We start from the raw sequence: 23,145 nt of genomic DNA on the forward strand, positions 1-23,145 counted from the left end.
ATCCTCATATTGTAATGTCAGTTTACAGTTCAAGTAATATAATACTAGCCTATAATATAACTCACAGTCATTAAAATGAGGGGATCTCAACTTATCTGTATGCTCTGAAATAGAGAAGTTCAAAGGCAGAAGAATATCATAAATTTTAAAAAGCAAGCTTTTTTGGCCCTATTATTTATGCCTTAAAAAAATCTCACTAAATTCTAGGGGGTTGCTAAATTTTATTGTGGATTAATAGAAATTTCTTCAAGACACCCTGGTTCAGCAAAAATTACCTTTATAAATTAAACTCTAACTTCACTAGTTCTAACATGTTTTCATTCATTTTAGGAAAATTTAATAAAAACTTACTATGTATTGGGTTGCCATAATTAGCATGCAATAAAGCTGACTGCTGTAATTATACTGTGTAGCAAAACTTATTTGAAGTCATACTATTCTTCTACATTAAAAAGGAAACAAAATTGTTCTAGGATTAGATTTCACAAACTTACTTGGTGCACTGGCTTATTTTTAAAAAATCACACAAAGGCCAAAAAATATAAAAAATGTGCATCATACCACTATAATTTTGAAGTTCTGGAAGACAACTGTCAATAAATTATGGCAGCAAGTCACCATAATCCTAGCTAGGGATAATGAGAGTAATTCTGGGTGCAAAGCATGCCAAACCCCCAAATCATAATGCCCAGAATCCAAGAGCTTTTAGGTATGTTTCTAGCCTTCTTAGCATGACTGCAATGGTTGTATCCTTATATTGCTTCACAAATTTGTTTTTTTTTCTTTCCCCTTGGGTCTCTTCTGCATCATCTTTGATAGCTTCTTTCCATTCCTCTGCTCCCAATCCTGTGAGAATTAGCATTTATGTTTACACTTCTTTATCTTCCTAGCTGATCATGCTGGTTTACTTTTGAAATTTCTACTCCATCTGTTGGTCTCATCGACCATCTCCTTCTGAGAGTTTTGTGTTTTTTTCCTCCCAAACATTTTGTTTGTCTTAATTGCTCTTTTAAGTATGCATCACTGATGCTGTGTGAACAACTTCCTGTAGAGTAGGGGTTAAAATGATTTGTGAAGAACATGGTTACAAAACTTTAAAATGGAAATTGCTGTAGAGAGCCAAATGTCAGTTGTCACCAAGAAGTATTTAAGCATAGGGCCACAGAATACAGCAAGCAAACAATTTTGAGTCAAGTTTGATAACCTGCAGATTTCCAATAAGAACAAGCTTTAGCTTGTAACACTCATTTTTCCAGGAACTGGCCATTGCATAAGCATCACCACAAATACAAAACAAAAAACAAAACCCCTCTGTTCTGGAAAAATCAAACATGACAAGAAGCTTCATTTTTATGACTTTTGAGATAATTTCAGTTCACTTACATCTTTAATGTTGTTCCAGGACATTGCTTTGTAATTATTAGCAGCAGTTCCTCAGATTTACTTAATTTTATGCAATGCCTATACTCTACACAAAACAAGACAATCAAGAACAGAACCGCTAGGCAACTTTCATTCTCCAAAGTGAAACATTATAAAAAAAAATCAGTAGCTTTTTCATCAGTTTATGAGTAAAAATTTAAGCCCCCTGCCCCCAAATTTTCCTTTTTAAGTATGTTTTCACAATTAATGACGAACAAGATCTTTATGCCCAGAGATTGCTTAAAATCACCCAGAATGAAATAAAACTTATTTCCCTTTGTCAGGTATGGCAATTCAAAGATAAAATAAACAGTAATAAAGGTAGCATACCTTTCTTCTTTTAAGTCTAGCAAGTAGAAGGCAAACTTTAAAGCTGTGAGCTTTCTAGAATGCCTGTATTTATGGAACTTAAATGTAAAATGCTTGGAAAAATTAATTTTCTTAATGTTTACTCCAAGATATCTTTTTAAAAAGAATACAATAAAAGCTGCAAAGGCAAAAATCCACTGTCTGTGGTTTAAAATGTTAAGTATTTTTATTTCTTCCAAGACATGCTTTTGTACTCTTAGTAAATTTGACTACTGCTTAAGCTATTTACAGCTCCTGCAGATAAACACCTGTCATCCACAGCTACTTATTTCATTTCTTTGTTTTGTTTCATATCATGTACCAGAAGGTTCTGATTTGGCAAAAACAAACATAAGGCAGTGCATGTGTCATGTGAATGATGTCCACAGTCCCCAAGATAAGAGGGTCATTCAATAGTATTAAACAACATGTCTACTAATCTATAAACCAGGGTGGAGGAAGCTAAGTGCCAGTGGCAATTTTCCCTTTTATTTCTGTGGACTGGTTTGATTCCTATTTATCAATGCACTTTAACAGAGAGCCTTGAAAAAAGGATGACTTACTCAAGGTCATCCATCAGTTTCACCAGAAAACACATGTTCTGTGCAACCACTGTATGGACACTGTCACATTCAGGCTGCTCCTCTGAACAACCTGCATGCTTAAATGTGGAAAAAATGCATTTTCTTCTTCTAGTTTTCTAGAATATGATTGTACTGTGAGTAAACTACCTCACAATGAATGAATATGCTCTTTTAAAATTGCTGCTTCACAAACTTAAAGATGGAACCTCAGAGCTTGAAAGCTCTTTCTTAAAGAAGCATTTTTCTATATAAAATGTTAAAATTAGTCAGCAAATACATATTGACTGCCTTCTATATGCATGGCAGAGATGAAGCTGTAATCACAGTGGTTCTCAACTAGAGCATTTCTTATTCCAGGGGACACCTGACAATGTCTGGAGATATTTTTCATTATGACAACTAGGGAGTGAAGAATTTGCTACTGGCATCTACTGGGGAGAGACCAGAGAAGAGAAGTAATAAACCACCAGGTTCAGCTGTTAAAGGGAAACACCGTTCTTCTCTCTCTGAACAAAGACAAGGAGAAATGTCTTTCCATCTTCTCAATATTGTGGATGTTGTGGACATTTAAAAAAATACGCGTACCCAGAGAAAGCTTCTACCCTGAGTCTTATAACATTGTCAATGCAAATTAAAGATATAACACTAAACTAGATAAGAGCAATTTCACAGAATGGAGGAAGAAGGTAAAAGATTGCTCAACAGTATAGATCTGACCAACACGTGAAATGTAAAACACCTAAAGGAGGATTTAATGGACAAGATAGGTATGAAATACCTATGTTTGCCTTGTTTCATATAATGTGCCAGAAGGTTCTGACTTAACAAAAGCAAGCATAAGGCAGTACACACATCATGTGAATGATGTCCACAGTCTCTAAAATAAGAGGGTCCTTAAGTATTAAATAGACATTATTAAAGAAGCATTATTAGTATTAAACAACCTTGCCTGATAGTACTGCATGAAATGACAAGGTCACTCTTAAAATGTGTAGGGCCCAGACAAAAATTTGGCATGTGGTCCCTGTTCATACAAACAAAATTCAAAAATTTCACATCATGACCAAAAAAAAAAAATTCCTTGGAGAGTTGCCAAAAAGTGCAATTATTGGAACAATTTTCTAAACCAGTTGTAACAGTTGTTAGATTATATGGAAAAGGGAAAAGAAGGAAATGTAAGTAAAAACCATTGCAGAAAAAGTAACACTACCAACAAGTTGTAGTTCCATTGTTGATTTTTTGAAGAAACTCCCTACTGTTTTCTGTAATGGTTGCACCACTTTACATTCCCACCAACAGTACACAAGGGCTGCCTTTTCTCCACATCCTCATCAATACTTATTTCTTGTGTTTTGGATAGCAGCCATTCTAACAGATGTGAGGTGAAATCTCATTATGGTTTTGATTTGCATTTCCTTGATGATTAATGATGCTGAGCATCTTTTCATATACCTGTTGGCAATCTGTATGTTTTCTTTAGAAATATGTCTATTCAGATCCTCTGCCTTTTAATTATATTGTTTTTTTTTTTTTTTTTGCTATTGAGTTCTATGAGTTCTTTATATATTCTGGCTATTAACCCCTTTTCAGATATATGATTTACAATTATTTTCTCCTATTCAGTAGGTTGCCTTTTCATTTCATTGATCATTTCTTTTCCTGTGCAGAAATGCTTTAATTTTATGTAGTCCCACTTGTTTATTTTTGCTTTTGTTGCTTTTGTTTTTGGTGTCAGACTCAAAAAATCATCCCCACTATCTAAGTCAAGGTCCTTACCACCTTTGTCTTCTTTTAGTTTTGTGGTTTAAGTCTTACATTCAAGTCTTTAATCCATTTTAACTTTTGTATATGTGAAAATAGTGGAAGGGTTTCACATGGTTACCCAATTTTCCCAGTGCCATCTATTGAAGAGACTGTCCTTACCCCAGTGTATATTTTTGGCTCATTTGTTGTAAATTAATTGACCATATACATGCATGGGTTTATTTCTGGGCTCTCTATTCTGTTCCATTGATCTATGTATCTGTTTTTATGCCAATGCCATTTTGTTTTAATTACTATAACTTTGTAGTATTGCTTGAAATCAGGGAGCCTAATGCCTCCAGCTTTGTTTTTCTTTCTCACAATTGCTCTGGCTATTTGGGGTCTTTAGTGTTTACATACAAATTTTTCTACTGTTTGTTCTATTTCTTTGAAAAATGTCATTGGAACTTTGATAGGGATTGCACTGAATCTATAGATTACTTTGGATAGTATGGATATTTTAACAATAGTAATTCTTCTAATCCATGAGCACAGAATATATTTCCACTTATTTCTGTCTTCTTCAATTTCTTTCATTAATGTCTTGCAGTTTTTCCACATACAGGCCTTTCATCTCCTTGGTTAAATTTAATCCTAGGTATTTTATTTGTTTGATGTAATCATAAATGGGATTATTTTCTTAATTTCTCTTTCTTATAGTTCATATTATTATAAAAAAGTGCAATAGATTTTTGCATATTGATTTTGTATCCTGCCACTTCACTGACTTCAATTATTAGTGCTAGCAGTTTTTTGAGTCTTTAGAGTATTCTGTGTATAATACCATGTCATCTACAAATAGTGACAATTTCATTTCTACCTTTCTGATTTGGATGACTTTTATTTATTTTTTAAATCTAATCTCTCTGGCTAGGAGTTTCAAAACTATAATTAAAGTGAATAGAATGAACATCTTTGTCTTTTTTCTGATATTAGATTAAAAGCTTCTTCTTTTCACTGTTGAGTATAAATTTAGCTAGGGCATGTCACAGATGTTTTTTATTATGTTGAAATACATTCTCCCTCTACCCCTGCTTTGTAAAGAGTTTTTATCATAAATGGATAAGAATTTTGTTGAATTTTGTTAAATGCTTTTTCTTCAACTATTGAGATGTTCATACAATTTTTATCCTTCATTTTGTTAAAGTGGTATCTCATTGACTGACTTGTGGATGTTGCACTATACTTGAATTCTTGGAATACATCCTACTAGACCATGGTGTATGATCCTTTTAATGTAGTGTTGCACCAATTTCCTAACAGTATTTTGCTGAGGATTTTAGCATCTATGTTCATCAGGGATATTGGTCTGTCATTTTCTTTTTTTGTTGCAACCTCATCTGATTTTGGTATCAAGGTAATGCTGGCCTTGCAAAAGGTGTTTGAAAGAGTTCCTACCTGTTCTATTTTATGGAAGAGTTTGAGAATTGATATTCATTCTTCTTTAAATGTTTGTTAGAATTTACCAGTAAAATTACCTGGTCCTTGACTTTTTTTTGTGGGGAGGATTTTGATTACTGATTCAATCTTCTTGCTACTAATTGGTATGTTTAGAATTTCTATTTCATCATGATTCAGTCTTGGTAGGTTGTACATTTCTGGAAATTTATCCATTTCTATAGGTTGTCCAATTTGTAGGCATATAATTTTTCATAGAAGTCTCTTATGATCCTTTGTATTTCTGTGTTATCAGCTGTAACCTCTCTTTCATTTCTGATTTTATTAATTTGTATCCTCTGTTTTTTTCTGAGCTTAGCTGAAGGTTTATCAATTTTGCTTATTTTTTCAAAGAACTAGCTCATTTCATTGATTTATTTTCTCTTGTGTCTTTAGTCTCTATTTCATTCATTTCTGCTCTAATCTTTATTTCCTTCTTTCTACTAGCTTTGGAATTCCTTTGTTATTTTTCTAGGTCCTTGAGGTATAAAGTTAGACTGAGACTTTTCTTGTTTCTTGGGGTAGGCTTGTATTGCTATGAGCTTCCTGTTGGAATTGCTTTCACTGCATCTCATGAATTTTGGTTTCCATTTTTGTTTCCTTTTTAAGCATGCCAGTAACCTCATATATCTAACAACCTTTGTCCTGCCCACCAGTTCAGCCATCTTCTCATATTGTACAAACAATACTTTAATTATTTAGGAATATCCAAACATAATTTCATTGTCTAAAGAAACACTTCAATCATTTGTAGGCTAGATAGGCACAGAAAAAATCGTTTCTTCATTAAGTGGTCCTAAGTCTAGTTGAAAAGATCTTGCTGATACTAAGACATAAATAATATACTAAAAAACTTAAAAACCTGCAACTCTCTAACTATTGATAAATAAGGGCCTGTTGGTTCCTAGTATATTAAAATATTAGGAAATTCACAAATTAATCTTTTTCTACAAAGACCCTCAACTAAGTGATAAGTATAGTAGACATAGGGGTCGGTGGCACCAACCCTGACTGTAGTTGAAAATCTACATATAGCTTTTGACCCCAAAAAACTTAACTAGTAAAAAAATAGCCTACTGTTGACCAGAAGCCTTACCAATATGAACAGTTGACTAACACATGAATGTATGCTATATGTATTATATATTGTATCCCTAAAATAAAATAAGCTAGAGAAAAGAAAATGCTTTTTTTTAATTGTTGCAAATCTCTAAAATATTTTCCAATATATTTGTTGAAAAAAAGGCACATATTAGTGGACCCATGCAGTTCAAATCCATGTTGTTCAACTGCCTATTATTGGTTTGTTGGGATTCTACCTTACTACCTTTAAGTTTTCAAAGAAGAGTAATTTTTTTTTTTGCCTCTCTTCACTTCCCACTGGAAAACTTTTCTTCAAGAATTTAAAGGGAAAAAAAAAACCTAATTGCCTTCTGAGAACTTTATCCCCTGAACTTCATTTGGTATTACTGGGCATACTGCCAGATAAGAATTCTGTATGCTGCTGGAAGTTTATTTATCGTTTAGCATCTTCCCTAATTTGGAAGTACATTACTATTTGGGAGTACATACTTTAAAAATCAAAAAAAGAATCAAGAAAACCAGCCAGAAAGCTATGAGTAGATTGACAAATTATGTCACAGAAATATTGAAAACAGAATAAATAAATCTGAACTAAATTCTTATTGGCTAAAGAGTCATATGCAATTAAGTGTTGGCATTTACTTGAAGCAAGATATGCATTTTTCTATACAACAAGCATTAGAAAGGCACACCTTATCATCTATGATAAGCCACATATAACGTAATTTTGGAGGACCACATCAGATTTGAGTCTTTTATTTAGTAAGCATGTAGCAGGAAAGCCAGAAGCTTAACTCTATTAATGATTAGTAGATTAATCATTATTATGATTAATACCCTCTCTACTAGCTGATTATTTTTTATCCTCTGAGCTGAAGCTGACTTTAGGTAAAATTATATGTTTTTTTGAGACCAAAGCTGTTTACTTCATTTTTGACTTCTCAAAGGCTATGCAAGTGCCTGACATTTGAATAAAAGTAAAATAGGTATTTTTTGAATAAAAGTAAAATAGGTTAAAATGTGTCCTGCAGGCTACCCACTCACAAAGGGCAATTAAAAAAAAACACCTCTGCTTTCTATAAGGCATTTATTGATGCACAGACATCAACCCAGTCTCTTTTTTAGATATCCAAGATAATTTACTCAGTTTTCTACCATTTAAGATTTTCCCCTATTACATCCCTGACTTTTTGCACCCTTTCTCTACCAAGAAAATTGAGTTATTAGGTTCATAATTTCTCTTTCATTTTTTACTGTCTGTCCCTATTTCTTCTCTTTTGTTCTTGCATAGGTAGCTTTACTTTCCTTCCAAAGCTCCTTCTTTTGTGCTTTTTGGTGGCTCTGTCTAGTAGTTCATTTGAGAACATAGTCAGTTTTGCTGAACTAGGGTGAATGGTAGTATTTGGATTAGGGAGTGGTGGAGAATGAGAAGACATACAAACAGGTGCCAAAAGGGGAACTTTGGAATAAAATGCATTCCCTTTCCTGAACCACATTACTTTCTCAGTCCTTACACTGGGCACAATTGAGGATTTTCAGAGTTTTAGTCTCTACACAGATTTCTTCTTCTTTGCCGTTAAAAATTATATACATCACCAAAGATTTTTTAAAAATCACTCATTTCTGCTGCCATCTTTTTAAATCCTGCCTTTCTTTTAAAACAAAACTCCTCCGAGAGAGCTTTCTACTCTAACACTATTCTCTTCCTAATTTCTGTATTCTGCTTTTCAGCATTCTTGATCAATATTGCATTCTCAAAGTCCCCTGATTTCCAGCTGATCACTAAATCCCAAGGCATTTCCCGTATTTATTGTGTCCTTGAGATCTCAGCCCTCTTCTTGGTGTAACTTGAGAGTATATTACTTATGATTCTGTGTGATTTTTCCTTCAGCTAGTCTCCCATGAGACCACAGGGATGTTTTAACCCTCTCCCCAGGCTCTTCCTGGCCCTTACAGTGAGTCTTGTCTAAAAATCAGCCTCTCTTCTGTCTTCCTCTTTAAATATTCTTCTCCTGAGAGCTACCTCCTGCTGTAGTTCAGTTATTACATGTATAATATGCATTTCCAAATTAACATCTTCTGCCTAATCTGGCTACAGAGCACCAGAAGGACACCTCAAGTATCTGTGTGGAATTCCCCCACCTTCACTTCTCTCAATACTGCTAATACTAACTTCACCATCTTCCCGTAAACTGCTCTGCGGTAATGGCGTTGTTTTTAAGTACTACATTTCACACTCTTGACGCTCCTTACTTCCTCCTCATAGTGAATCAATAATGAATGATAATCTTGAGATTATTCCTTCACGATAGTCCCAATCCCTAGCCAATAAGTGTTTATAGAGCAATGACAAAGAAAATTCACGTATATCCAAAGATGTCCCACACTCAGCCAGTCCAGACTTTCACTGGAAGGTTTCCCTTTCTCTGTCTTCACACTTCTGAAACCTACTCAACCTTGAAGGCTCACCTCGGATACCATCAACTCCAAAAATTATCTTCCAGTTCTACTAGGGATAAATACTCTGTCCCACTCAAGTCTAATCACACCTGTTTATATATTTAATTTTACCTCTACAAGTCTGCCTTCTATGTAAATTATATAATCATCTATTTCTTTATTTCCAAACATAATTGTGAGCTCTTGAAATGCCGTAAACTTTGTCAATCAGTTTTATTTCACAGATAGAACTACTATAGGGCTGTACATACAGTAAGTGCTTAAAAACCCGTCTTTAATTAAACTAACCTGAGATGGAATTTGAGCAAGGCATTGGAGTATTAGTAAATTATTAAGAGATCTGTGTTCAAAAGCAGTCTGTCTGAAATTTCGTTGGAATGCCTAAAGGCTTTAGACATACTGTCCAAGGAAATTATGGTAAGATAAGAAGGGATCAATGACCTAAAACATAAATGTAGTGCCTTTCTTTTTATCCCAGTGGGGAATCAGAATCAGATAAGTGACATTATTTAATGTCTACTTTGTTTATTTGGAATTTCTGAAGAATAACTCTCTTTGTTGCTGTAATTACTGTTTTTATTTTCTTGGTATGTCTTTTTCCTTTTTTTACTTTGACAATTTTAATCTGAAGTTGAGGAATCAAAGTGAGACAAAGGTGTATACTACATTTAAAATGTTTTAGCTAGTTTAGAGGTCTAACACACATGCCTTGATGCTGACCATGATAGTTCATACAAAAACATTCTAATGCCTTTGTTTTTCAAAACCATTTCTAGCTTTCAAATATAATCAAACTTTATTTATGAAAACATTTGTGTGTATGTGTAGAATTCTGAAACTTTCTAGCTATGTGCAATATCTGGAATATAAAAAATATAAAAATTTTTATTTTGCATTCTTGATGTTTAAACTTAACACAATGTCGTGCTCTTCTGACTTTTTTTTTCAATTTATAATGACAGAGTGACCCATCAAAATCTGAAGATAAGTTATATCCAGAGAGTTCATATGGGGAATAAATAACGCACATTTTGAACATTTTACAATATAATACTATATCACTTTAAAGGGATATATCCTCAGAAAGTTGTCTGACATGTTTGAAATATCAAAATGCCTCTGGTGTCCATAATCAGAAATCACGGAGGTTCTTACCTGTACTCGCCTTTACTTTTTATTGATTTAGAATCACAAAGCATTTACCACATATTAGTTTCATCATCTCCTTAACAACCCTGCAGCAAATTCTGATTGAAAGTATTATAGATGTGTACAGTGGGAGAGTGGTGAGAAAAAACGAAGAAGGGAAATTAAATGAGGTATAGTAAAGTCATCAAATCTTTGGAAGAATTCTAATTTAACTGGACTGGTTTGTACTTTTTTACTAATCAAATTGATAATGGACAAAACAAAAGCACATCTACTAAAATCTCAGATGAAAACAACTTACCTGGTTTAATTTTCCCAGGGACCTAAATTAAACAGTTATTCATGCAAACTTAATGACAGCAAAGGTTCACTTCAGCTTTGTAAAACACTTGGGAGAATGTCCCATTTCACAGTGAGCTTTCATATACCGTACTGCACATTAATCTCTCTTTCTTGTAACCATAATTTTTGTGTGTGGCAAATAGAAAATGTGAACGCCAGCAGTAATGCTTCACCCACTTAATTTTTACGGGGGCATGTATGTAGTCAGGTAAACACAGGCTACTATGAGATAACTGATTTTTTAAATATTTCTTCACAAAATATCCTAGGAGGAGTGATAATTTTCTTAGTGTAAAACAGCCTTTATTCTGTCAGGCAAAGTAATTATGGAAGCAAAACAACTCCACATTGTCTAATTAGGTCATTAAAAAGCATAAATGCGTCATGGAAGGTTTTCTCTTTGCCTAAGACATCAAGTGAGACAATGAAAACAGTCTGGTAATATAGAAAGGTTTAGAACTTGTTTCTTTTAAAAAATAATAGGTCCTTTCATCTTTCTATTTTCCTAAGACGAAGACAGCTAATTTAGAGACAAAATCTGTAATTAGCTCAAGGTTTACTCTGATTGTATTTCAAAATATTTAACCAAAAACAAACAGGAAGATAGAGAAAAGAAAACAGAATAATTACCAAATGAAGTGAGTAAAATCAAGAGAGTGGGATGCTGATCAAAATGTATTCCGAAGATAAAAATGAATATGAAATCTACAGTCAGAGAAACACAACCAATTTGGGTCTCCAGAAAGCTCTTCGGAGGAATATATTGGCATCTGCCTTTGGGATTTGAAACCAGCCTTCAGTTATCACTAACTTAAAACAAATGGCATTATTATTTCGCCTCCTCCTCTCTCTAGATTTTATAATTTGTTGAGTTTTAGAAATCTCAAAATGTTAAGAAACAAAATGCAAGAGAAGAAGAAAAGCAAAGGAACTTACTCACCTGTGACCCTCGTGGCCCTCGTTTGTGGTCCCATTCTGAATGCCCCATGAGCTGTAAGGTAATAATATGTACAATAAATTAAATGATATTTAGTTTACATGGCAAATATGTTTACTATTTCCTTTTAAAGAATAATTATGCTTGGGAAATCTGTTTTAGTAGTAACATATTAATTAAGTAGACATCATGGATAAATTAACATACCTGAAATAATAAACTTCTGCTTTGACAGTTAATATTTTAGTTGCGAGTTGTTTTGAAGACAGTTTAGTATCACTGTGTGACAAAAAGAGTCGGCTAATGCCTAGTTTTATGGCTCTGTTGGGAATATCCTAGACTGATGTTAATCCATGTTAAGCTTGACTTGCATAGTATTAAGCTTCTAGTTTTATTAAGAAAATATGCTGAAGAAATCATTAGTAGAGCTTAATCTACTGTGATGAATGATAAAAACCAGAAGGCAAAAATATTTCAACAATTTGTAATTGTTTTAAAAATATGATAAAACTATGAGAGTTTTAAGGAGTAAAGTTATTTAATATGATAAGCCCCCAAAGTCACAAAATGTCAATTTTCATAAAAATGAAGACCACAAACATTATCAAGTTATTTCCGTTGTTGTAATGGCCCTGAGCTGCTTTGCTTACAAAGCACAAGATTTACTTAATGAAAATAATATTTAACTAGTGGAATATTAAGAAAATACAAGAGATCAACTAAGAAGAAAACTACACTCATCTGTCCAGAACATACACTAATGTGAACAAATGGAAGCACTCCTTACCACTAACAGCACACTAACAAGACAGACTATATAACATATCTATGTACATAATTAGCTTTTCTATACATCAGCAATGACTACTTGGTATATATAATAAACAGCAAAAAAACTGATCAATATTATCAAGAAATGTTTGATAATCATATATAGAAAATGGTAAAATGTTACTGATGGACATACAATACTTCTGGTTAAGACTGAATTCTACAAAATTATTATTCAGTTCTCTCCCAACAAGTTTATAGGTTTAACTCAATTTCAATCAAAAGCTATTTTTTAAGAAATTGAAAAAAAGAAGAACCTAAATTTTTATCTGAGAAAATAAATACATAATCAGAAAATATTAGAAGAGATGAAAATACCTGTCATTATTAAAAAATATTATAAAATTTAATCAAAATTATGGAATAATGGTTTGACTCAAAAATAAATGAGATACAGTAGACAGTTCTGAAACAAACTCAAGTACATGTAGCAACAAAATAAGAAGAAAATATAAAAATCAATGAGTGATGAATTATTAAACAAATGAAAAATAAATTTTTTGGAAAAAAATTAAACTTTAACTTTATACACAAATATAAACTCCAGATAGAGAAAAAGATGAAATTTCAAAGAGGATGAAACTATTAGTAAAAAGTAGAATGAAATCCAGGAATACATTTCAATTACCTTGGAATGTAAAAGATTTTCCAACTTAAAACACACACAAAAAACACATGTGTGCCTGCATATGTGAGGATCAATTGATCCATTTACATATAACCTTCAAATGTCTGAACAAATATCACATTGGCAAAATATCTTAGTAAAACACTAAGAGCTCTACAAATCTGAAAGAAACACAACCCTCTTGAAATAACTGGAGGAAAAGATGAGGACAATTTATAGAATAAATAACAATAATCAATATATCTATGGGAAACAATCTTATTAATAAATTCATATAGATAGTAATAAGAAATTACTGTTGCCTATTCAGTTAGCAAATTTATAATGTTGAAAATTTGGTGAGGATTTAGGGAGTTAAATACACACAAATACATATCTGTAAATCTATGTAACACAAATATATAGACATACATATTATATATATGTGTATATATATAAATTTGAATGCAAATTACATGGTCTTAAATTTCATACCTTTGAACCAGTTAATAAAAAATGTAAAAGTCCAGTAATTACAATGTGCTTATCACTGTGTTATTTAACAAAAGGGAAACTATTCAATAAATTACTGTATAGGAAAGAATATAATATAGCAATTAAAATCTGGTTTTCAAGGCCTTTTTTAAAAAGTTACATAAGAAATGCTCATGGTATATAAATGAAAAATATAACAAAGTAATTTTAAATTACCCATCTTTAAAAAGATTATTATAAACATTGTCATTATTACAATGATTTAATTAATTTTGGCTAGCATACAATTCTTGGTAAATTAACCCAGATAATCATCATGAAAAACTGAATGTTTACATAGTTGTTATTTCTTCAATGCCTTAATTTTTTTTTAATTTCTGGATTTAGTTCATTGTGTGCTAAGTATTCATTCATACTAATTTAAAGTTGATTATAATAAAGTTAACACTAATCAACTAATAAAATAAATAGTCTGATTTAGAAACACATAAATTAAGAACATTTAATTAGTTGTTCACTAGAATTATCGAAAACAGTTCTTGACCCTTTTCAATCCCCTGCCTTACTGAGACCTCAGTAGTACCTTTTATTAACAGGAAGATGAGATATCATGTTTGGGCAACTTTCAAGAGATGATCAACTTAAGCACTAAGTTCTTAGAGAAAAATGCTTTTTAAGTAGAAGGCTTACATTCTCCTACCCTCCACTTTTCTTTCTAAACCTTCTGAAGGGAAAATACTTCATTAAGGCTGTTATGACTATTACCCTCTTGCTAATGAGTTTAACAAGATGACTTGGTAAATTCTGCTATGCATATCACAATAAAAAGAGGTAAATAAATCATAAGCACAAATTGTAATCCACAACATGTTGACTTAAGAGAGAATATTTGATGATGACAGGTAGTAAGTGAAGAAGGTACATTTCTTCAGGATCAGAAACTTCACTACCCTCTGACATTATCTTAAAGATGGTGATTTTTCAAAGAACAAAAAACATTTAAAATGTATACTCATTTGGGTAATTATTTACTCCAGAACAGAAGGTAAATTTGCTAATTTGGAAACTAGAACTTACAAAATAAACCTCCAAAAGTTTATTCCCTAAATCTGACTTTTCATTTAGAATCATTAAATAGTAAAATCTGCCATATATGTTATGTAACAAGGAGAGCTATTTCCTAGAAATATACAATAGACAAATGAGTGATAGAGGAAAGGAATTCTATTCAATTCTTTATATTAATATCATTATTATATATGAAAGTCTAGGTTGACCAACTATGTTGTAATATTTCCTTATGTATTTTTAAATAATGCTATCACTACTTTTTTTTTCAAAGTAACGAAAATGTATAGAAATCTACATGCTATGTGAAATATAATCAAAAAGCAATCCACTCTAAAATGATAAATGAGATACTGGAATGTTCCCTATTCATTAAGAAGAGGGTCAAAGGAAATTAACAAGATTATTTTCCCCTTGGACTTGAGGAAACTGTACAGGGGCTTTATTGTTAAAAATCTTTTTTTAATTAAAATAATCTGAGCCAAAATTTAACATTAATTATTTCAGTGTTGGATGTATGGGGTAGGTCATAGTAATTTCTACAATTTGTTTTTCTAAATGAAGAGAAAGAGGTGGCCGGTGGCTGGGTAGGGTGTCAGGGCTCTCTTCCTCTCCAAGATTATAGTATACCTGGCACACTACGGTGGAGGGGTCGGGAGGGAGAGTAAGTTTCATAGTTCTATGATAGCATATGAATTTTTATCCTATTGGCACACAGAATTTATTTTACTGTCATTAGAGCACTGCCTTCAGATCATGGATCAAAGACTAAAATATGCACAACATTTTCATTATCATTTTAAAAAAGCTATCGATAGTACGATAAACTGCCTGACCTGTTTAATATTACAGATTATTTAAATTAAAATGAAGCCTTTGGCCACTAGGAAGTATTCCTGTTGAAGCAGAACCATAGGCCTGAATGTTTTAGAAGTGCATGGCCTTCTTTGCCTACCCTCTTGACTAATGACTAGAACTCATGAAAAAATTTTGTCAGTTACAATGGATAGTAAAGAGGAGAGCTTGCCAAACGAAGTCAGTGATTTTCAGAATTAAATGCATACTGATGTCGACATGTATCACAATGAGAAAGCCAAGATATCCTCTAACTCATGCAGGTGGCATTAGTGTTAAGGTGCAGGTGACCAAAGCCGTCATTTGACATTATTGTGGGATTAGATTAAAGATGGAATGGATCATGGACAATGAGGAAAAGAAGTAGAAGTGGTGGAATTATTATGTTTTTTTTTACAATTGAATTCATCTGGACTAAACTTTCAAGTTAAATAAATAGTGGTGTGATACCTAGACAATTCTGGGAAAAGAGACAGAAAGTTTATTAACATGGTATGCTAGCCTCTTTTTGGAGGAAAATGCTTATGATCATATGATTAGTTACATAAAGATTTTTGAAATGTTAAAACAGAGAGAGAAAGAGGGAAATATTGATTGAGACTAAGACTAAAGAACAAGTAAAAAATAGGAAATGCAAATATATTCTGGTTGATAAAGACTATCTGGCTATTTAATTCAGAAAAAAATGTGTGTCTCTCACCATCTATAAAAAAATATCCTCTTAGCTATTAACTATGATTACTCCTCCGGTAGTGACCTTTTGATAAGCATCTTACCAGAAGGTCTGGGGATATATAGGTCACTGAGGTTATGCCTGCATATGGTAAACAAAATCCTTCCATGTGATGAAGAAATTCTCTAAAAAAAGAGTATCTTTCATCTGCTCTCAGCTCCCATTAATCAGGACAGGCAAAACGAAGACCCTTACGTTTATTTCTAGGAAACAGAGTTTATGTCCTAGAAAAGAAACATGATCTGTTGTATTAAGCCTTTTGAAATTTCTAACTTCCTTGACACTAAGTCATTTTCATCCTATGGAATAAATTATTCTCTCTCTTATTTGTAATAATAAATTTCTACTTCACAGCCTTCAGCTAACAGTATGCTACACAGAACTTAGTTCCAAAGAAAACAAAGCCACTGCCAAACACCGAATTTAAAAAGTTCACGGGAGAAGCACAGAAGTCAGCATGGAAACGAAACGGTTCTATCCAAGCGGAGATATTTTTAATAATAGCATGAGAAGTGCAGATAGTTGAAAATAGGTTTCTGTAGGTAAAATGTTTTCCTTTCCTGTTTATATATTTTTCCCTGTGCTATATTCTCTTATTTTTTGGGAATTAATGCCTTTTAGGGACTTTCAGGGAGAAAAAATATTCACCATAGTTATTAGGAAGGGATGGATAAAAGTTGCATTACCATTACAACTAGATGTGAGATAAAAAACTCATTCTTCGCATGTGCTTAAAAAAGAGGTCAGTTTTAGATAGGAAAAAAGGTAATGATGGAGGTAAAAAGTCATACTGTTACCCTTGCTTTACCCTCAAGAAAACCATTCTTCTATTGAATTTGTTGAAAATTACTAAAACGTACTTTTGAAACCATGAAAAATAATACATATATACTATAATATATATACTACATGTTTACGTATACTATGTATAGTACATATAAGGATGCAAAAGTTACTATACAGCCCCCTTTTTATTTCATCATTTATTCACTAAACAGATATCAAAGAAACAGTTATCATTTACTGCATGCCTATTACATTGAAGGAACCATTCCAGGAACAACCTGTACGTCAGTGAACAAATCACGATGTGGCTCTACTCTCCTGGCTCTCACGATTTTAGTGAAAGGAGATAGAACATAAACAATAAGCATATAATACACCAGGTGATGATAAGGCTGTAGAGAAGCTTAAAGGATAGTGAATGATGGGGTAATGGCAGGGAGGGGCTGGGAACAGAGCTAACTGTACATGAACAGATTAGGGGAGTCCTTTCTGAAAAGGTGACATTTCAGCAGAGAATTGTATAAAGTGAGGAACAGACACAGCTACCTGGGAAATGGGCATGCCCACAGAGCAGACAAGATGGAGACACTCTGGGACGGGCAAAGTGGTGCATTTTGAGGAGCAGCAGAGTGTCCTTAGGCTGAAGATTTTTAAAAAGTTAGATCTTTTTAATCACAAGGTATGTATTTGGTATTTAGTCCTTTCCTCTACTATGAAATTGTCCAAAAGTTAATCATCAGCTGTAATTACTTAAAAAAATTACAAAGTACTTTCTGTGGAGAAATACTGATTGCCCAGGGATTCCCCTTCCCCAAATTATTCTGCAATTTCATTCAATACAACAAGAATTGGGGAGCCAATACCACGCTCCACAAAGGCACAGTTACATGAGCTATTGTACATAGCATGATTTTGTGGTCCCTTTACGCATTTTGTTTTTCAAGAATCATCTAATAGATAAGAGCAGGGGCTGCCTTTTAACCTATTTACTATTAGAATTTACTATGGAATTTAATAAACAATTAAATAAGCAAATTAAAGGTCTTCTTTAGACTTAGCACATTCCCTTTGGATTCTTCCATTGACACACTCTTTCTATATAAAATCTCCACACTACTTATGTTTTCTCTTCCCAGGATTCCGCGTGGGCAGATGGGCCTGGACTGCTCACTCCCCTGCCAGCAGGTTCTACTACGTGGTGGTCCCCTGGCCTGAGAAGCTCTGTGACGGACAGTGAGCTCTAGCCCAGCTCAGCAACTGTCTAGTCCTTCCAGGGGAACTGCTCTGCATGCTTCATGTTTCTTTTCTTTGCCTCTTGTTAGCAAGAGGACTAACAGGGTAACGACTATATTTTGTTCTGCAGAAAAGGTCACTGAAAGTCTGTATTTGATTGGGCCTTAGGCTAAAGATGGTTTAAATCCTCCATTTAAACCATCTAACAAAATCCCTGAGCTTCCCACACATGGTAACCAGCCCTCCAGCCTTCTTCACGGGCATCTGGGGTCTAGGAAGGTCCGATGCAGATGGCACTGAAAAAGATTTACCCTCCTTTATAATTCAATTTACAAATCTAGAGATTTCTTCAGCCTCCTTTGGGTAAACCAGCTTCTTACCCACAGCCCACCTTCACCACCACCGCGTCCTCACAGAAGCCTTACTCCGGATTCATCCCACTCTACAAGGCGTCAAGTGACGGGGATGTTACGGAAGGTTTCCGCGGGAGACAGGCTGTGGTAACATTATCCAGAGCGCGCTACAGCGCAGCTGTCAGCACCTGGCCCTTCCCTGCCCTTCCCTCCTGGGGTGGGGTGAGGGGAGCGAGTCTCTCTCAGCTTCCTGCTCCCACCTTTTCTCTTACCTCAGATATCGTTCCCAGGATCTAAATCTCTTCTGGATCATTTCCAGAATAAATTTCCTTTCTCCTATTCTCCCTATCTCTTATCTTTAGACAAATCAACGGAAAGAAAGGATTCTTTAGAATTGACCCTCTTTAGGATGCATTGAGAACCTGAAAATAGTAAAACACTAAAGGACGGAAATGAAGCATACTTTTTCCTCTCACAGTTGGTGATAACTACTTAAAACCCATCCACTCAGCAGAGAATAAATCTCTGATTCTGACTCTCCATGTTCCAACTCAGGAGCCACTACAAATTCTATAAACAGAAGGGAATGAGAAGACTTCAAACAGGGAAAAAATTCAAATGTTCTGGAGTTTGAAATCCAAGCCTCTCTACTGCAAACCCTATACCTATTTTTGATAACAATGTCCCCACCACTCTGGTTTACAATGTTTCCAGAATTCTGTTTCTGTCCCTGTTATCACAATGGCAATCATTGCCCTCAATCTACATGTGGCTACTGATGCTACAAGCTTCTATTACTTTCAGTTACCACATCTTGACTATCTCAATTACATGGAATTTTTGTACTTTTATTGCTAATCTGCATCTTTGGTAGTACTAATAATGCAATTACATCAGTCTTGTGCTTAAACAGTGTTTCCCTATGAGATATTTTAGGAAGCAATGACAGTGAAGTAAAATAAGCTTGTGAAATGCTGAATAATATAATTTCTACTTGGCTAGTCCCAATACATATTAGCAGCTGCTAAAATTTGGGGGATTCTTAAACAAATGAACTTAGTTTAACTAAAAATTTCCAAACGTATTTGATCACAGAGTACTTGCGTTTCAAAAGAGATTAACAGTCTTCCATGGAACACCTTCTGAGAGACTTGTATTTACAGTTTTCTAAGTGACGTTCTTAAAAGAACAGAGGCATGTGATCCCATGTTACGGATATGCAAATGAGTTGAGAGGTGCGATTATAACATCACTCACTAGCCAGTAGTATTGTAACTAGCAGGTATGACTTGCAAGTGTAACTTGGAAATCATACACTTTTCTTCCTACTGTACTACCTTTAACAATAAATAATTACTGAATCCAAACCAAATATCACGTTCTGGGCAATTAAATATTGGTAAGGAAAAAGAAAGACATGGGATTTGATCCATCTTCATGGACCTCCTGGTGATAGTTAATGTTATAGATTTATTTCTCCAAAATCCATTTTCTACTTTCTAGTCTCCATCTTTGTTAAAAACTGTAGAATAAGAGAAAATCTAATTTCTCAGAAAATCCTATGGAAATATTGTAAAAGTACTTTTTGATGTTGGCTCTGGAATTACCACACATTACATGTCAGAGGTTGTCACACCAAATTCTCTATCAGTACCCCTCACTAATACACGATACATTTCTACATTTGCCCTGTCGCTCATTCATTCATACATCCTTTCGACAAATATTAACACATCTAGCCCCATGCTCTATGTAAATATAACAGATGTTGACGGTGCCAATCCAGAGGCATCAACCCAGAGGTTCTTGAAGTACCTTCTGAACCATTAATAGAGTGTAGCACCATGTTTAGGACGTGGGTTCTAGAAGCCAGATTGACTGGGTCAGATCCCACATCTGACACAATATTCAGTTTTATTCGTTACATGATCTTGGGTTATTTACTTAATGTTATGTGCCTCAGTTTCCACATCTCTAGTATTTAGATAATATCATCTAACTTATGTGGGTTCTTGAAGTATTAAATGAATCATTATCTAAAAGCTTAGTATGGTACTTGGTGCCTACTAATAGCACTCATTGCATGTTAACTGTTATCATTATCACTATTAGTAGTCATAGAATACATAGGTGTTATTGCATTCTAATTCTTTAAGGAAACTGAAATTCTGATGACATATATGATTACTTTCTATTATGCTAGAATGGGAGAAACACATTTCTTGACCATGCCAACATACAATTTACAAAAGTTGATCAAATTTGTAAGTAAAACAAAACTTCATGTGTCATTACTCAGAGTAACATGAAACACATGTACATGATCATAGCATCTACTGAATCCCCTGAATCAGATTCAGATTTATTTTCTGTGTAATAATTGGAAAACCCAAATTTTAGCATCACCAGGTCCCCTTGGTGATGAGAGGCATGCAGTAATGAGAACAGAGATGGCTTAAGCTTCCTGAGACAGAAAGAGTAGCAAGAGGCTGAGAGGCCCACGTAATACACATCTGAAAAAAATCAGCTGGGGTCAAAGCTACGTGAGAGTTTATGGAAATTTTCTGTATGGAAAAGACTTGCCCCTTCAGGTGTTATTATCTATTAGCTGGAAATAACCCAATTTCCCGTGCAAGTGACAGCCCTCAAAATGCAAGCAAACAAAACAAAAAGCCAAAATCCATGCAAATGTTTTTAAAATAATACAATCCAAAAGATTTTAAGTTCTGAGCCACCCAACAAAATGAAGTTCTCTTGTGAAATACTGAACAAGCATTATGGTTCTAAGTTACTAACTCCACCAACTTTCCTTCAGGTGAAACCCAAATATCAGAGTGGCCCTGTGACTATAAGTCGGTATTTTACAGTTTATTAAACTACCTCCTACAGTATTTCTGGCAATTTGGTTAACTGAGTAGAAATCATTTTTATAAAGGTTTCATTTATTATTTCCAGTTCTTCATCTGTTGGTTTAGACTAGATCGTGCTATTCCTCGTTTTCCTTATAACATTGGGATTCTATTTATACAATGACTCAGGAAAGGACTTACTGGAGGTTTTTTCGCCCCAAGATTGTTAACACTTAGTCAAACCCACTTCATGAGACTAATCTATAAAACTGATCATTCCTTTGGAAAAAAGATTTGGAAATCCCAGAGAAAATAATGAAATCCAGACCTAGCCTCAGTTGTGGAAAAGTTTTAACTCAACAAGATCCATGAGGTCTTGAATTTGGATAGCTTTATATTTTTTATTTTTCATAATCATTGTCATACATTGCCTGTGTTGTAAACAACATATAATTTCTTAAATTGTACCATTAAAGTTAATAATGTGTGCAGAAAAGTAGGAAAATTACTTTGATCCCCAAATACTTTATATTTGTGGGCCTATAAAAATAGAGAATATATTACTACTTAGTTTTTAAGCTGTTACATATATTGACAAAACCAACTAAATCAGTGGAAAATCTCCATTTAAACCATCTTTCTTAGACATGGTATTAAAAATCAAGTGTGACTTTTTCAATAAATCTGAATAATTCACATTACTTTAAAAACTGAACTCATTTTAAGTCTTACAAATGACATAAAATACTGAATTTTTATACCATTTCCTATTAATGTGGTTACATTAAAAAAATCCTTTTTACAAAACTTTTTAAGTCTTTTTTTTATTAGATGCTTAGTCATATTTTACATCAGTACCCCCCAAAATTCAGCAAAAGACACAATCCCACACATTTTCCAGGGAACTTCTCCCTGGCCAAGGGTATGTGCTTTACTTTGTAGGGTGGCTGAGAAAAGGATAGAGGGACTAGGTGGCAGAGAACAATGTATGCCAGCCCCATTATGCCATAAAATATAGATTTGCAGTCACGTTCAATCCCTTGGTTTTCTTCTTTTTCCTCTGAACTTGGTATCTCCAAAATTACTTTATTTACACTTTCTATAATTGGTTACGTTTTAACAAAACATGTGCATTTTGTCCTTAGCATCTTAAATCTTGCTGGAAATAATTTACTATAAGACCTGAAGATATTCTTTTAGCTTAGGCTTAAGGTAGACTGTATACCCAAATTTGGTGTAGACCCTCAATTCTTTTTCATGTCTCCAAGACCCATTTGCTATGCTGTTGAAAACTGAAAATTACTGTCATTTATGGGAGTATTAGGGTGATTTCCCTGAGTCTACATTTCTTCCTTTTGGGACATGATCACGACTGAGCTCATGCTGTTTCTGGCTGCAGGGTATGTATACAATTTCCAAGATCAGAAGATGAGAAGATAGCCAATTCCATTTTTCAGAATCAATAAGTTACATAAGGTATAATCGCAACTTGAGAAATATGGCCAAACTGGACTGCCCAGCTTGAGTGTGTAATGCTTTTCATCCTTCAAGCTATTGTTATTTTTAAGTTAGAAAGAAATGTTTTTTTGCAAGTTACATATATGCAAAGAGTTCATTTGAATCATAAAGTAGACAGAATATAATCTAGTTTATAATTTACTACACAAAGACAATTCTGATTTCAAAAGGCAAAGTTAGTCAGAGGTAGATCTCAGAGACTAATGCTATATATTCAATTCATAAGTCAATATAACAAATGCTCAAAAATGG

General features: G+C 33.7%; 1 protein-coding gene across 3 annotated transcripts in view; it reads right to left on the reverse strand.

Annotated features, from left to right (window-relative positions):
* Positions 1 to 23,145, reverse strand: part of PDE3A (phosphodiesterase 3A) — a 305,023-nt gene that overhangs the window by 112,820 nt on the left and 169,058 nt on the right. For all 3 annotated transcript variants that reach the window (XM_037020355.2, XM_037020352.2, XM_073223613.1), the window contains one exon: positions 11,569 to 11,619. In XM_037020355.2, coding sequence (XP_036876250.1) covers positions 11,569 to 11,619 — 51 coding nt within the window. The remainder of the gene's footprint in view (positions 1 to 11,568; positions 11,620 to 23,145) is intronic.

Source organism: Manis javanica, chromosome 15 (genome assembly GCF_040802235.1).
Source record: "Manis javanica isolate MJ-LG chromosome 15, MJ_LKY, whole genome shotgun sequence".
NCBI lineage: Eukaryota > Metazoa > Chordata > Mammalia > Pholidota > Manidae > Manis > Manis javanica.